Source organism: Amphiura filiformis, chromosome 11 (genome assembly GCF_039555335.1).
Source record: "Amphiura filiformis chromosome 11, Afil_fr2py, whole genome shotgun sequence".
Classification (NCBI taxonomy): Eukaryota; Metazoa; Echinodermata; class Ophiuroidea; order Amphilepidida; family Amphiuridae; genus Amphiura; species Amphiura filiformis.
In genome coordinates, this window is record NC_092638.1 from 24,477,892 (window position 1) to 24,491,988 (window position 14,097).

General features: G+C 35.7%; 1 protein-coding gene across 2 annotated transcripts in view; it reads left to right on the forward strand.

The window, feature by feature from the left end:
• The window catches only part of LOC140164606 (proline dehydrogenase 1, mitochondrial-like), a 39,782-nt gene that overhangs the window by 13,110 nt on the left and 12,575 nt on the right, over window positions 1–14,097 (forward strand). For both annotated transcript variants that reach the window (XM_072187931.1, XM_072187932.1), the window contains 3 exons: window positions 83–117; window positions 1,689–1,835; window positions 5,440–5,504. In XM_072187931.1, the coding sequence (XP_072044032.1) occupies window positions 83–117; window positions 1,689–1,835; window positions 5,440–5,504 (247 nt within the window). The remainder of the gene's footprint in view (window positions 1–82; window positions 118–1,688; window positions 1,836–5,439; window positions 5,505–14,097) is intronic.

Consider the following 14,097-nt stretch of genomic DNA (forward strand, 5'->3'; position numbering starts at 1 on the left):
AGACCATCCTCCTTTAACTAACATGATAGCATTTTACTAATTGGTAAACTAATATTCTAGTTTCTGTTTGTATACTTTTCAGGTCCTGTATATCAAATGAAGCAAACCCAGAAGAAGGTAAGTTTCAAGGTTGGGTGAACTCATAAATTTTAATGCACTGTGGTAGGGATGCACCGATCCACCCTTTATCATCTGAATCTGCTGATGATTTTGGTTTTTCTAAATCGAATGATCATCGGATACCGATCACGATCAGTACTATATATTCAAGGCATTAGCCAGAGGGGTGCCCAGGTGTCATTTCAATGTGTCATTTCCAGGTGCCATTTCAATTTGGACACCCTAAAATTCTGATTTTTATAATGGAGTGAATAGGAAGTGGACACCCTTGGTAGAAAAAGGTATTTTTGACCATTTTGGACACCCTAAAGACACCCCTCTGGCAATTATGCCTTGATTGTACATACCCAAAGTCCTTGATCAATTAATTAAGGCACCCTCTATCTGGGATCACCAAGTGTAACTAATGGCAAACAGCATGTTTCTACTGAGTACTGAGGGTCCAATTCCATGCCGTGCCGGATAATGGCGGGTTACAAGCCCAGTAGAAACGACACACTGGGTATCAGATGCCAGGTCATGTGCACGCCTTTGTGATCCACCTCTTGAGTTGGACCGTGCTGGTTCAAAGGCGTGTAATCTAGTTGTGTGATCGGTTGCTGGGTAAGGATCCGAGGTCATGCGTGATGGCTAAATTAATTTTATGTTCTACATAATAGCTAGGAATAAATACCAGACCCATCTCAAGCGGAGGTCACTTTAAATCATCCTCAATTAAGTCCCATCCATAATTAAGGAATGTTCTCTGAATATTCCCAAACTATGTGACTTGGGGATGATTTGAAGTGACCTCCACTTAGGAGATTTCTTCCTAGCTATTATGTGAAATGAGACACATGTAGCACCCGACAAGTGCATCGTTTTGATATGGATGTACACATATGACAGTCAATTACTATCCACTTGTAGAATAATGCAATCTTACAGTGAATTTAAGGAAAACAGTAAATTGTGCTTACGCCAGCTGCCATGCTTGGATATTTAAGTTTAGGATAGAACAGTTGATGCCTTGCGCTCATTGAATCTGTTTTCTGTACTTCCGGTTTACAGGAAAAAATGCTGTGCATCGTAAATGCGAGACACAGCTTTTTGGTCTGAGTAGAAACATGCTGCGTAACGGCGGATCAGATTATGATCGGTATTTTATAACCCAAAAAAAAAACAGATCAAAAAGCTTCATGCTCCTTTTTCTAAACATGCTGAAAGAAACTTACCTACCTCTGATAAATGCCTTCAGTAACTTTTTTCAGGATTGATTCTTGCAAACAATTTTAAAATCATGCCTATATCTTCATTCTTGCAATTATGAGTTCAGGAGCATCAATTTTAATTCATGCAAAGTTTGATGATATTGCATCTCTGGGGGTCAAAAATCAGAAAATATTATAATTTACCTAAAATTTTTGGTCAAAATAATAGAAATTTTCAGTGATTTTTTATGTTGGATTTACCAGGGCTATAAAAGTCTGAAGTTGAAGTCATAAATTTTCTCCTAGATATCTCTTGATTCCATCTATCCAGAGTTCTGAAAAATTTAAATTTAATTATTTGAATATTTCTTTCACCAGATGAAGGTCATCTGAAGCAGTACAAGGCGTACCCAGAGTTTGGTGATCGCCGCGAGAATGTTTCCAGTGCCAGGACGTACTTCTACACAGACGAAGCAAAATGCGACCAGAATCTGCGGACTTTGCTCCAATGTGTGGATGCTGCAGGTAATGAGAGTAATATTATGATGATAATAATTTGAAATAAGTTTTGCCATAGAGCATGAGAAAAAATAGAGAGCTTGTGATTTCTAAACTTACATATTCCCGGACGCTCGTAGATCTATTCAAAATCCTGTCACATAAGAGTGATTTTGAATAGATGCACGGGCATATGATATGTACATTTCGAAATCACAACTTATCTATTGTTCTAAACAATGGAAACCAGATGGAACTGGCGCGACTGTCAAGTTTTGATTTCATTTTACATTGGTTTCAAAAACTTTTGTAAAATTAACATTCATGGGTATTTCAATTTTCTAAATTGATCGATTTCACAATGTATTTCAATTTTGTTGGGCAAAGTTAGTGTCTTTTGTTGGAAAATGGATTATATTGTATTATATTGAAAAGTGTATTTTCAGACATTGAGTTGAGTCAGATTCAAAAGTATCATCATAGATGACATGTTTCTATACATGTCTTTTCAGTAACTTTTTCTTCCCTTCATTTTTAACGCCCTGTTGTAAGGGATAACTTCAATTTTTACGGTTTCACAGGCTATATGTAGGTTCAGTGATCATCTAAAACTACTGCACATATGCATATGTGACGTGTCATGTCAAAAGGAGACACTTTTGGGCAGGTTATCAATTTTGAGGTTTTTAAGTATCTTTAATATTGAGATATTTTACTCCACAACACCATTTTTCCCAATGTAATCGGACATTCCTAAGCGAAGATATAGAGTTCGTAATTTATGGTATTATAAAATTGGAAATTGAGATATCGGCCTTTAAAAATATTATTGATAAAGTTGAGAGTAGAAATTACCTTGAAAAATGTCTCAAAAATACAAGATGTCAGTTATATTTTAAACATTAATAACATCACAAATTCGCAACAAACAAAAATTGTAAAAAAATCACCCCGGGCAGATTTTTGGCTATTTCTCCATTTACGATCCTGCCCAAAAGTGTCGACTTTTGACATGACACGTCACATATATTTCATACCTTGGTTTTCAAAATACTGGGATATAGGCCTAGGATACACATAATAGACTCTTAAAAACCTTGAATGGTGGGCATTGTAAAGATGGAGAAAAGTGTGTGAAAAGACTGTTTTTCTTTAAATGGTCATTTTTAAAGCACCATACACATGTAGATGGTAATCAGTCTTTAAGATGCTTGTAGGCTATAAATGTTTGTGCATTTCTGTATGTAGCTCGTACATGTTTGCATACCCCAGTTTTGGTGTAGTAAAATTTCAGGGACTTTTCAAGAAAAGGCGGGTTTTATAATATCATATTATTTCTATTTACAAATCAGTGGCTCTCTAATAAACAAGTTCACATTGTTGTTGGCCATGGATGTCTAGACATACTCCTATTTCTCAGTAATCTATTCTGCACATTTTGTCCTTTCATTAATTGACAATAAAAATATGAACAAAGATGTACCGAAATAATCAACTAATAATGTGCAAATATTTATAGAGCAGCACTTGAAGGACCATTAAACCATGATATCCAACAGCTTGCTTGCACTGTTAACTCAATGACATTTTGACCATTAGCACCCACATGCTTTGCATTGCATTCAAATATCACAGCAAACAAATTCATGTACCCATGCCAGGGAAGCATTTTACAAGGCACCTATGCATAATACAATGCCTTTGTATAAGTCATAGGTAACATAATTATGTGACCAGATCTGATCAATCAGGATAAAGTCGGCAAAAATGAAACTAGGTTAGGCAAAAAGTGAAAAGAAAAAAACCCAATAAAAAACATAAGAAAATGGAGATCTAAAAGGTTCAAAACTTTGCAACCAAGTATTCAAGAGACCTGGGGATTTAACATTGATCAGTTTAGTGCACATTGTCAGTTCTGAGCATTGAGCAAGTTAGTAATTTGGTAGTAACTCAATTTTCACCATTTCAGACTTTGGGCTTAGTGGATCAGATCAGGTCAGGTCACATATGTTTGCTCCATGAACATATTAAATGCTCATAGAGTTGGATTACAAATTCTATGAAGTACAGTGTACTATACATGTAGTGGGGCGAAGTACAGTTTACAAATTCTTTGAGGTGAAGGGACAACTAAAAGAAACAAACATTAGGGATAATTGCATGCAGATAGTTTTAGATGAGTCACAGATATCATCACATGTAATTTTGCATGAATACAACTGACGCTGGGTTTAGTTCTGTGCATGTCCATATTTATTATTAAATGCTGCAAAATAAATTTAAAAAAATACTTGTCAGCAAATCCGATTTTATGCATTCTCTGTTATTCCTCGAACTCCCATGACCTAAAGAATCCTGATTTTCATATTATTGCAAGAGATAATTTCAGGTTACAAATTAAAATTACCAAACAGATGAAAATTGACCTTGTTTTTGTATTAGTTACAGCCAACCTCCTTATTTGGACCTTCAATATATGTCTCTTTCTGCGTTCTAACCAAATGATCTGCAAAGAAAAGCATATATTTTAATTCCATGTCGTCTTGGAATGACAACTCTTTATGTACCAGTACACTACTTTTACATATATTTTAGAGTGTTATATCACCAAAAGTAATGTCTGAGATCTCTATTTTAATATTTTGGATATATTCAATGCAGAATTACACACAATTCCCTTATCCAGAATGTTTCTCACCGTATCCGGCCAATACTTTGCCCCATCATGGCTTGACAAAAGAGGAGGTTGGACTTTGTTATTACCTGTACAGGCTGTATCAAAATGATCGTTCTCCAAGCAATTTTTGGTGTTTTTGAACCAAATGCACCAAATGCACCATTTGATTCACAGGAATTGACCAGACTTTAATCCTTATACTTATTTAGAAGTCTGATCCTTTTTGAGTTGATCCAATGGTGCATTTGCAAGAGGCAGGCATGTCAAAAACACCAAAATTAGATAGTGAACAGATACAGAACAATCTTTTTGATACAGCCTGTACATACATTTGATGGAAACACTCTGTAATGAAAAGGTTCAGTTTTGTCATTTGCAGGAATGAGATTCTCACCATGTACCAGTGAATCAAATGAGATTTGATAAGGCCCTTCATACTTGATTCTGAGTTTCCCATCACCTGCATTTAAAATCATTATTGCAACTTTTGAAGGGAAAAAATAACAAGTGTGTTTAAAAAAAAAATGTGTTTTTGCATTTTTTTTACTCTGAATTCGCTTCACCTAAATATGAATTGAACTAAATTTCTTTCCTTTATTGGGAAGTCTGTATTTAATTCCTCATTTTGAATGATAATGAAACTTGGAAAAATGATGAATAATAAAAAGGTAACAGTACCTCATTTATTTTCTGAAAATATGCGACGCTAAACTCGGGATCAAGCGTGAAGGGCCAAAGAATCTCCAAGTTGGTATTCATACATGTAGAACAGGACTTCCTTAGTCCTGGACGACAATTTTAAGCTTTTATTTGATCGCCGTATGAGTGCCTACGTATATATGTGAGAATGAGTTCTTGTCACCTTACCTCCCTTCTTCAAAGAAAAAACAAGATTATTAACCATTCTATTGCCTACTTTTTGTCTTCCTTCCATTATCCACAATATCTTGCTAGGTGCTACATCTACCGATGGCTTTGCGGCTGTCAAACTTACTGCCCTGGGTAGACCCCAGATGTTGGTAGGTAACCCTGGACATACACACACATAAAGGATATCCTAACACACACCACAAGACCTTATTGCTTTTTTGTTTTTCTTTGCTTTATGCTTTCTCCTGCACTTTTTCAGATCATCAGCAAAGAAAAGTTGATGTCAGAAAGATTTTTTTCCAGGTTTTCAGATTATTATATTTCTTGTTTCAGAATATTAGCAAATTTGTTGCATAATCAACTGTCATCCACTACTTCAGACTCATAAAAGGTTTAAATATAAAAAGAACCAAATTTTTGTGAGTGAGTTGTTACCGGTACTTATTTGGCAATTATTTAACGTGGAAATTTAAAAGATCACATCATTTTTTAAGTCACATTTTGTGGACAAGTGACGGTCTACCACAAATGAGACATGTTCTCACAAAATGAGCGGAAAGTTGGCAGAGAAGAAAAGTAGATTATAATATGGTTCATCGAGTATGTCACAAAACAATAGAAAACAAAAACAAATCTTCATTGAAATATTTACTTTTGAACCCTAAGTCTGAGGGAACAACCTTGGCAAGATATATCACTCTAAAGCTTATTATTTAAGAGATTATGAATATGGCGATAACTCAAAAACATGATTTTTAACTTTCCTCTGATTTTGTGGAAATTTTTGAGATATTGGACTGGCAACCTTTCTTCAAAATAAGCTTTATATTGAATGTCACAAAGTTTGGAAATCCTTTGTATTTCAGAGGGTCATGGGTATTGGACCATATCTCAAAACAAGCTCTGCCAACATTACAACCCATTCGTGGTGAATGTCGCATATAATTATTCAAATTAGGCCTAATATGTCACATGCATACCAATTTCTGAGTAATAGGACAAACTGCTATTCATAAATTTGCTATTTACACACATTCAGAGGTTGTTGAAACTTGAATTTCTCCAATTATAGTGTTGTAGGTTTGATGTTAAACCAACAATCAAATAAACAGCAACCTTTGAGTTTCTGTAAATAGTTGAGGTAAAAGGATTTCCGTAATCCATACAAAAACAAGTTTCAGTTTCAATGTTTGAATTGGCTGAAACAAAGATCCCCCCTTCACTCACTCACAATAAATCTTGAAGTTGATAAGACTAAAAGAGAAAGGGCTTTTTTATGTTTTTGAGTAAATGTAAGTTTATATGGGGATAAAAAGGATACAATTGGATGGAAACTTGACTTGTTTCTGAATAAAATTTATGCACCAATAAAATGACAGTGTTTCTTTTTGTTGTTGTTGTTGTTTTTGGGAGGGCCTAATATAAAATAAGTACATCTCGCGCCTCGCGTTAATATTCATGTACAATTTGTAATATTTGGCCGTGCACAGGGAAAAAAATCCAGAATTTAGATGTTATTTGGGAAGTATTTCAATCCAACAGAATAGTATTGAGCAAAAATTGGGGGTGGAGGATGATTTTGTTATCTTATAGTTTGGTGTAGTGGATCACAGTTGACCAAATTATACAATGACATCAACATTAATTGTTACCCAAATTGATCAACACTTTATTATGTTATTATTTTTGTGATAGAATGTACATAATTATATATTGTATGTAGTTATAATGTTGGTGGTGGGGACTGGTGGCACTACTTAAAATTTTACATGGTATTTTTTTCAAAGAAGTATATGTCAAGGGCTTTATAGCTAAAACTGCACGGTTATACAAACGACCACTTTAAAGGCCATATTGTTTCACATACCGTATTTCGTCGAATAAACGCCCCCGGGGGCGTTCCATTTTCCCAAGGGGGGGGCATTTATTAGAGGTCATTTTTAGCACGAAAATTCCCGTTAAAATCATTAGGTAAGCTTAAAAGTCACGCTAAAATGACGAACTATGACCTTTTGACACTGACTTTTGGTTCACTTCCGGGTTCGGATGCAGATTTTCGCCATTTATTGCTGCTACTCGCGAAAAAGTGAAAAAAGTGGTGGGGGGCGTTTATTTGAGGGGGGGGCGACTATTTGACGAAATACGGTATTTTCACACTCGCTATAAGCGTCCAGTCGTGGCTAGCAATATAATGACGCAGTGGCGTTTTCAGACTCGCTACCAGCGTTTAGTCGCAGCTAGCAACATACAACAAAGTTGCCTTTTCAAGTCAACCGGTTGCGATTTGATGCTGGCGCATGCTACCGACTTATGGGTCAGATATGGGCAATTACTTTTCCAATTAAGCAACGAAAAAAGAAAACGCTGTTCTACGGACCCGACCGACCCAGATTTTGAAGAAATTGGGAAACAGATTTTTCCTGTACAAATGAATGCCAACCCAAATTTCAAAAATTTCAGGAACAACATTTTTTTAAAGTATTTTCCCAAATTGCATCATATTTACAGATTTTGGTGTTTTTTTGGGTCATGTCCGAAAAGAAAAAGAAAGCCCAACAAACCGACCCTACTTGAAAGGTCCGTCAACCCGAAGAACAGGGTGGGTTTTTTTGTCCCCTAAGGGATGGAAGTTTTTGACATTTAAGCCCTTGATGTAATTCTAGTAGTATGGGTATATATATGTAGTGGTACCGTACTATATTGAAATGTGTGAGGATGTTGTGTGATCAGTATGTTGACATGTTCAAATGCAAACATTACATTGTCATGAATACAACAATGGGAAGAATTTTCCTTATATACCTGGTACTAAAATTATTGCAATTTCATTCCAGTAAATTGACCACTAAGATATGTACGTATAATGTAACTTGGCATTTATTCATCAAAAGGAAAAGGAAGTTACAGATGAACATACATTCATGATAGGATTTGTTTTGGCTACATAACATTGTGTTATGATGACAAGAAGATGTCAATGTACTTTTGCTGACATACATGTTCATCATGACTGGTCACATGTATCATCCTCTGCTTAAAGCAGGCAATTACTTCACAACCATTTTACAATTACCCAACCACTGGTGTACTAAATTACACATATGATTGTTATGTTAAACCATGATTATGGTTGAAAAGACATCTGTCTATATATATCTCTTCCTGAATATTTAAAACCAAACTGTCATATATTTACATCACATGTGAATTACAAACTTGCGTGTTGTCCGTTTTCTGTGTTTTATCTTTATAATCAATTTATTTACATCAGGAATAACATTATGTCTTTTTTTTAATAAATTACTCGGAACAAAGATATAAAATTGTGTTGACATATCCTATAATCAGTATGTATTCAAATGTCACACACCCCTACATCGCCCCTGACACAAACATGGGAGTGTTGCACATCTGGTTCATGAGCAGATTCAGGGGGTGGTGGAGGAGGAGGAGGGGTACGACTAGTATCCCCCTTCACATCTATAAATCATGCAAAATCTATTCCATGGTTCACATTTACATGTATTTTATACTTACTAAATGCCAATTAGCACAGCTCATCTCCCCCTACACCTCTCTATCTCTTTTCCCCTTCCAGTATTTTAATCATTTCATAAATATGTAACCAAAAAACACAGAGTCCACCCATTTATAACTTTGGTACTGAAAAAGCCAATATTTCTAACCTCTCATCCCTGTGGTAATTTTTAGCATTTTTCAAATCCAAATCTGCACCTATATGACACTATAATTGTCATTACACTTTAAAGTGTAATTGCACCTGGTCACAATTGACCATTAATACACCCAGTATCACTGATTACTAAGAATGTGTGTTGTTTGTTTGTACTTTTTAGATAAGCAATACTAGATATAAAGCAATAATGCTTCAGCTGCAGATGTGTAGGCTGGTGCAAATGGTTGCCTGGGAGTGGCTCGCAATATAAAGTGGGCAATTAAGGGGTGGTGCAATAATTATGTGTACCCCGGGGTGAATTATAGGGGGGGGCAAAGATTTTTTGGCACATACCAAATCAATTTACCATGTCTGGAATCTAAAATGGAGACACACACTTTTTGTCAGTCTTATTTATAATCAATGAACAGAATTTTTACATATTTCTTAACTGTTTGCTGAAAAATTGGTGAAATTAACATCTTGCATCATTGAGATACATTTTAGGTAAAATTAGTCAAAATAAAACTTGACCAGGAAATGGAAATTATGCATGCCTGATCCTAATATTTTGAAATTACTAAGGCTCTCACCAATTCCCGGGTACCCGGGTTCCCGCCCGTTCTTGGCCTACCCGGGTCCGAATTCACGGGTCAGTACCGGAAAAAAAAAAATTAAATTTTTTTTTTTTTTTTTTTTTTTTTTTTTTTAAATAATTTTTTCGGCGACTTTAGAGAAACCACTGGACCTATTCTGAAGTGCTAGGATCACTTACAGGTAATTTGAAAAAAATTTGAAAAAAAATTACGAAAAAATTACAGTTTGTTAACCTTGCTATGCAAAACCACCAACTAATATTTACCTCTTCATATATTACATATTATAAATGCATGGAAAACCAATGCATTTATAATATGTGATAGATGAAGAGGTAAATATTAGTTAGTGGTTTACATAGCAAGGTTAACAAACTGTAATTTTTTCGTAATTTTTTTTTAATTTTTTTAAGAATTAACTGTGAATGATCCTTATTATCAGCACTTCAGAATAGGTCCAGTGGTTCTTCAAAGTCGCCAAAACTTTTTTTTTTTTTTTTTTTTGATTTTTTTTTTTTTCGTATTTTCGGGTAGGGTAAATACGCCTATTCTCGGTCACTTAAGAAACAACCCGCTCTATTTCTTGTGTAAATAATTATAAAAGTTAGCTATATGGGCGTGCATTCCCCACAACATCCGGTTTAACATACCCTGCATGACATCTTCCATTGAACTTGTATTGGAAGTACAAGGTCAAAAGTTCAAAGTTGACGACAACGCCTATTCTCGGTCACTAAACTCCTATTCTCGGTCACCGTATAGTTTTTCTATACCTATTCTCGGTCATTCTCTTTGGAAGCCTGGTTGATCGGTATGATGCGGTTTTGATAACTTAAACGCATAATAAAAATACGCGTGCAGTATTCTCAGATATATTGACAAGGAGCGATCCTTTCAAAACGGTTTTTTGGCAAAAATTATCGTACCATCCGATCGGGGTCCGAGGTGGTCCTATTTTGTGGGAGCGCACAGCGGAATGCGGTGGCACGCCCGACTAGTCCAGGAGCAAGATCACACAGGGCCCTAAATAAGGAGTTCATTCACCCCCACTACATACAAGGTTTGACACCATAGGTAGTTAGTATGGACCCTCTAGATCACTGCTATAGGTAGGCAGTGGTCTCAAATTGTAGTAACACTTTTTTACAGGTCATTTTATATATGGACGTATAATCACATAAAATCACAAAAAATAGGGCAAAATTAAGGGGTAGGGGAGATATAAATCCCATAACTCAACTGTTACTCATAATAATGAATTTATTTTGGTATGACTATGTAGCTAATTGATTGTTCTAACTTTCTAGTATTATTTGAAAGCAAACCTAGGTTTCATTAGATCATGACTGGAAGTGGCCAGTCCATACACTAGTGGAAAATCAGATTTTTCACAACAATGCGTAGGGTGGGTGTTTTTATGGCACTGGCTTCAAATTTTACTATTGTGCCAATTTCTATTTTCAAAATTAATTAAGCTCCATTTTTTAATTTTGTTTTTAATATCAAGCATATCTATCATGTCTAGGCAAACATTGATGTTCTGGTTCAAATATTTATATAAGTGCATGTTTGCGTGCATGTTGGTTTGTGTTGTGTAGGTTTGGGGTAGGTGGGGTGTGTATGTGGGTGAGGGTGTGTATAGGGTTCGGGTTGGGGTGTTTTACGTGTCTTTTAAGACACGTAAAACACCCCAACATATTAAAATATGTCACTCAGCTGAACTATATAAGTTCCATTAACAAAATTTGTTTGGTAAGTTACCATTCATATAATATTTTGAATATTTATATGTGCGGGTGAGATCAACCACTGCTTGTCAGGAAAATGTAAAAAATAGTTACTTTTCCACATGTAGCAGCGTGTGTAACAATATTAAGGGGTAGGGGAAATATAAACCATCATAACTCAACTTCAACTCATGATAATGAATTCATTTTGGAATTAATATGTAGCTAATTGATTGTTCAAATGTTTTAGTATTATTTTAAAGCAAAACAAACATTATTTGTCAGGTAGATAGACATACAATGTGAGAAAATGTTATTTTTTCATGTATAACCATGTCAAATATGGTATTATTAAGGGTTAGGGGAAATAAAAACCACCATAACTCAACCTTTACTCATAATAATGAATTCATTTTGGTATCAACATGTAGCTAATTGATTGTTTTAACTTTCCAGTATTAAAAAAAAAAAAAAAACCATCAGGTCTACATAAAGTGTGAACAAATGTTAATTTTCCAATGTGTAACAGTGTAAAATATGACAATATTAAAGGGTAGGGACATACAATCCAACATAACTCGATGTTTATTCATTATAATTTATTCATTTTGGCATCAATACATAGCTATTTGGTTCTTGTAATCTTTTAAAGCAAAATGACCATTAGTTGTTAGCTGTATAGACTTAAAAATGTAAAAAAATATCCATTTTTCAAGTGTAGAAGCGTAAAATATGACAATATTAAGGGGTAGGGGACATACAAATCACCAAAACACAGGTCTTACTGATGAAAATGAATTCATACTTTAGGGGCGCCAAATTTACCAATTTAGCATCCAAGCGATGAAAGTCAAAATTTTTGTCAAAAACAGCGCCCTCACAAATTTCAGCCGACAATTTTGCCTCCTTACCAGTTCCGGCCTTGATATTATTCCAACAGCCTGTCACTAATTCACAATCGATTTGAAACATTTATTGAATAGATTTTTTAATGTTGAGGTCCTACTCTGTTGTTCCCATAAAACAAGCACGATTCACTTGAATTTAGTACCCACGAGAGGCTGATACATTTTGCTCAGGCGCTAGTTTTAACCGAACTATACAAGGTTACACCAAATGCGGAAGGATTTAGTGTTGTGCCCCCTTGAAGAATAGCACAATAGCGCTAATAGCACGCTATAAGGTCTAGGTCATTTTAAGAATAGCACAATAGCGCTAATAGCACCCCTCCAAGTGTACAAGAATTATTATTGCGATAATAAATAACATTATTGCGATAATAACGCGCTATATGCCGCCTAAGGCCAAAACAATTTCCAGAGCACAATAGCACTAATAGCACGCTATAAGGCCTAACCATTTTAAGAATAGCACCACAGCGCTAATAGCACGCTATAAGGTCTAACCATAAGAATAGCACAACAGCGCTAATAACACCCCTCCAAGTAATAGGAGAACTCAAAAATAGCATAACCATGATAACTGCGCTAAAATTAACATTTAAAGCTATTTTTAATGTCCCTAATGGTTTTTTCTAAGTCCTCAACAAATAACACTGTCAATTGCACAGATAGCATATCCATGAAAATAGCAGTGCTATTTCTGCTAACATGTATATAAAGTAATGACAAAATTGCGCTAATAGCACGTGTAGGCCCGAGGAGATAGTGTATGTAATCTGCGCAAGTCAGTTATAGCGCCTTTCTCGGTCCAGGGCAGGAACCATTTTTGCCGCCAGAAATGTGACATTGTTGACCCAATTTTTCCGACCGAAAAAGCTCGAAAATCGACAGGTTAGGGGATGGGGTAAGGGGTAGAGGAGGGGGGGGCGGGCGGTCACAAATAATTTCTCCTCGCTCATTTTTATTCGACAAATGGCTATAGGCCTAATTTAAGCCTGCAGAGCAAAATGCAACACTTCTCATGTGCTCATGCATAATCATTTGTAGGACACATGGCAACAACAATGTCAACATAGCTCATACTTGGGAACACTGACCGAGAATAGGAATGCCAACGAAATTCGTATGCCTATTCTCGGACACCCCTGTTTCTATGGGAATTTACATAAACACAACACCAATCATTTGCTATGGTGTTATTTACGATGCAGGTGGATCAACTTGTTAAAATTACAGCTTTAAAATGCATGTACAATTTCGCATCACTGATTATATTACAATATCCCCTCTTAAATGACCTTATTTTTTTTAAATGCCGATATTTCAGGTCACCATACAATCTCAAAATCTATCATTTGAGGTGAACTGTGCTGCCGTGATATTAAAAAGTCACCAAAACCTGCAGCACCGATGCACGGCTAAATGATTCGCTCGAAGACACAGCTGAAATTAAAGCAACGATCGTCAGCGGTTGTTCAAATCGCTAACTGACCGAGAATAGGCGTGTGACCGAGAATAGGCGTATTGACCCTACCCGGATTCCCGCCCGAAAATTCAATCGGGTACCCGAGTACATAATTACCCGTTAGTTGAGAGCCCTAGAAATTACCATAAAAATACACGCCTGTGGACTTAGTAAATTATCAGGATGGATCAGAGCAGCAGAGGTCATCATTTGACTTCACAGAGTCAAGTTTGAAATGACCCACCATATGAGGCATATATTAAGTTGCTTGTAAATAAATTGCATTAAGGTTAGCAGCTATTTTAAACTGTTGTGATTTAGTAGTTCACAGCATCTTGCAAATGGTAGTGAGATTTGGCAAAAATTACATTCATCA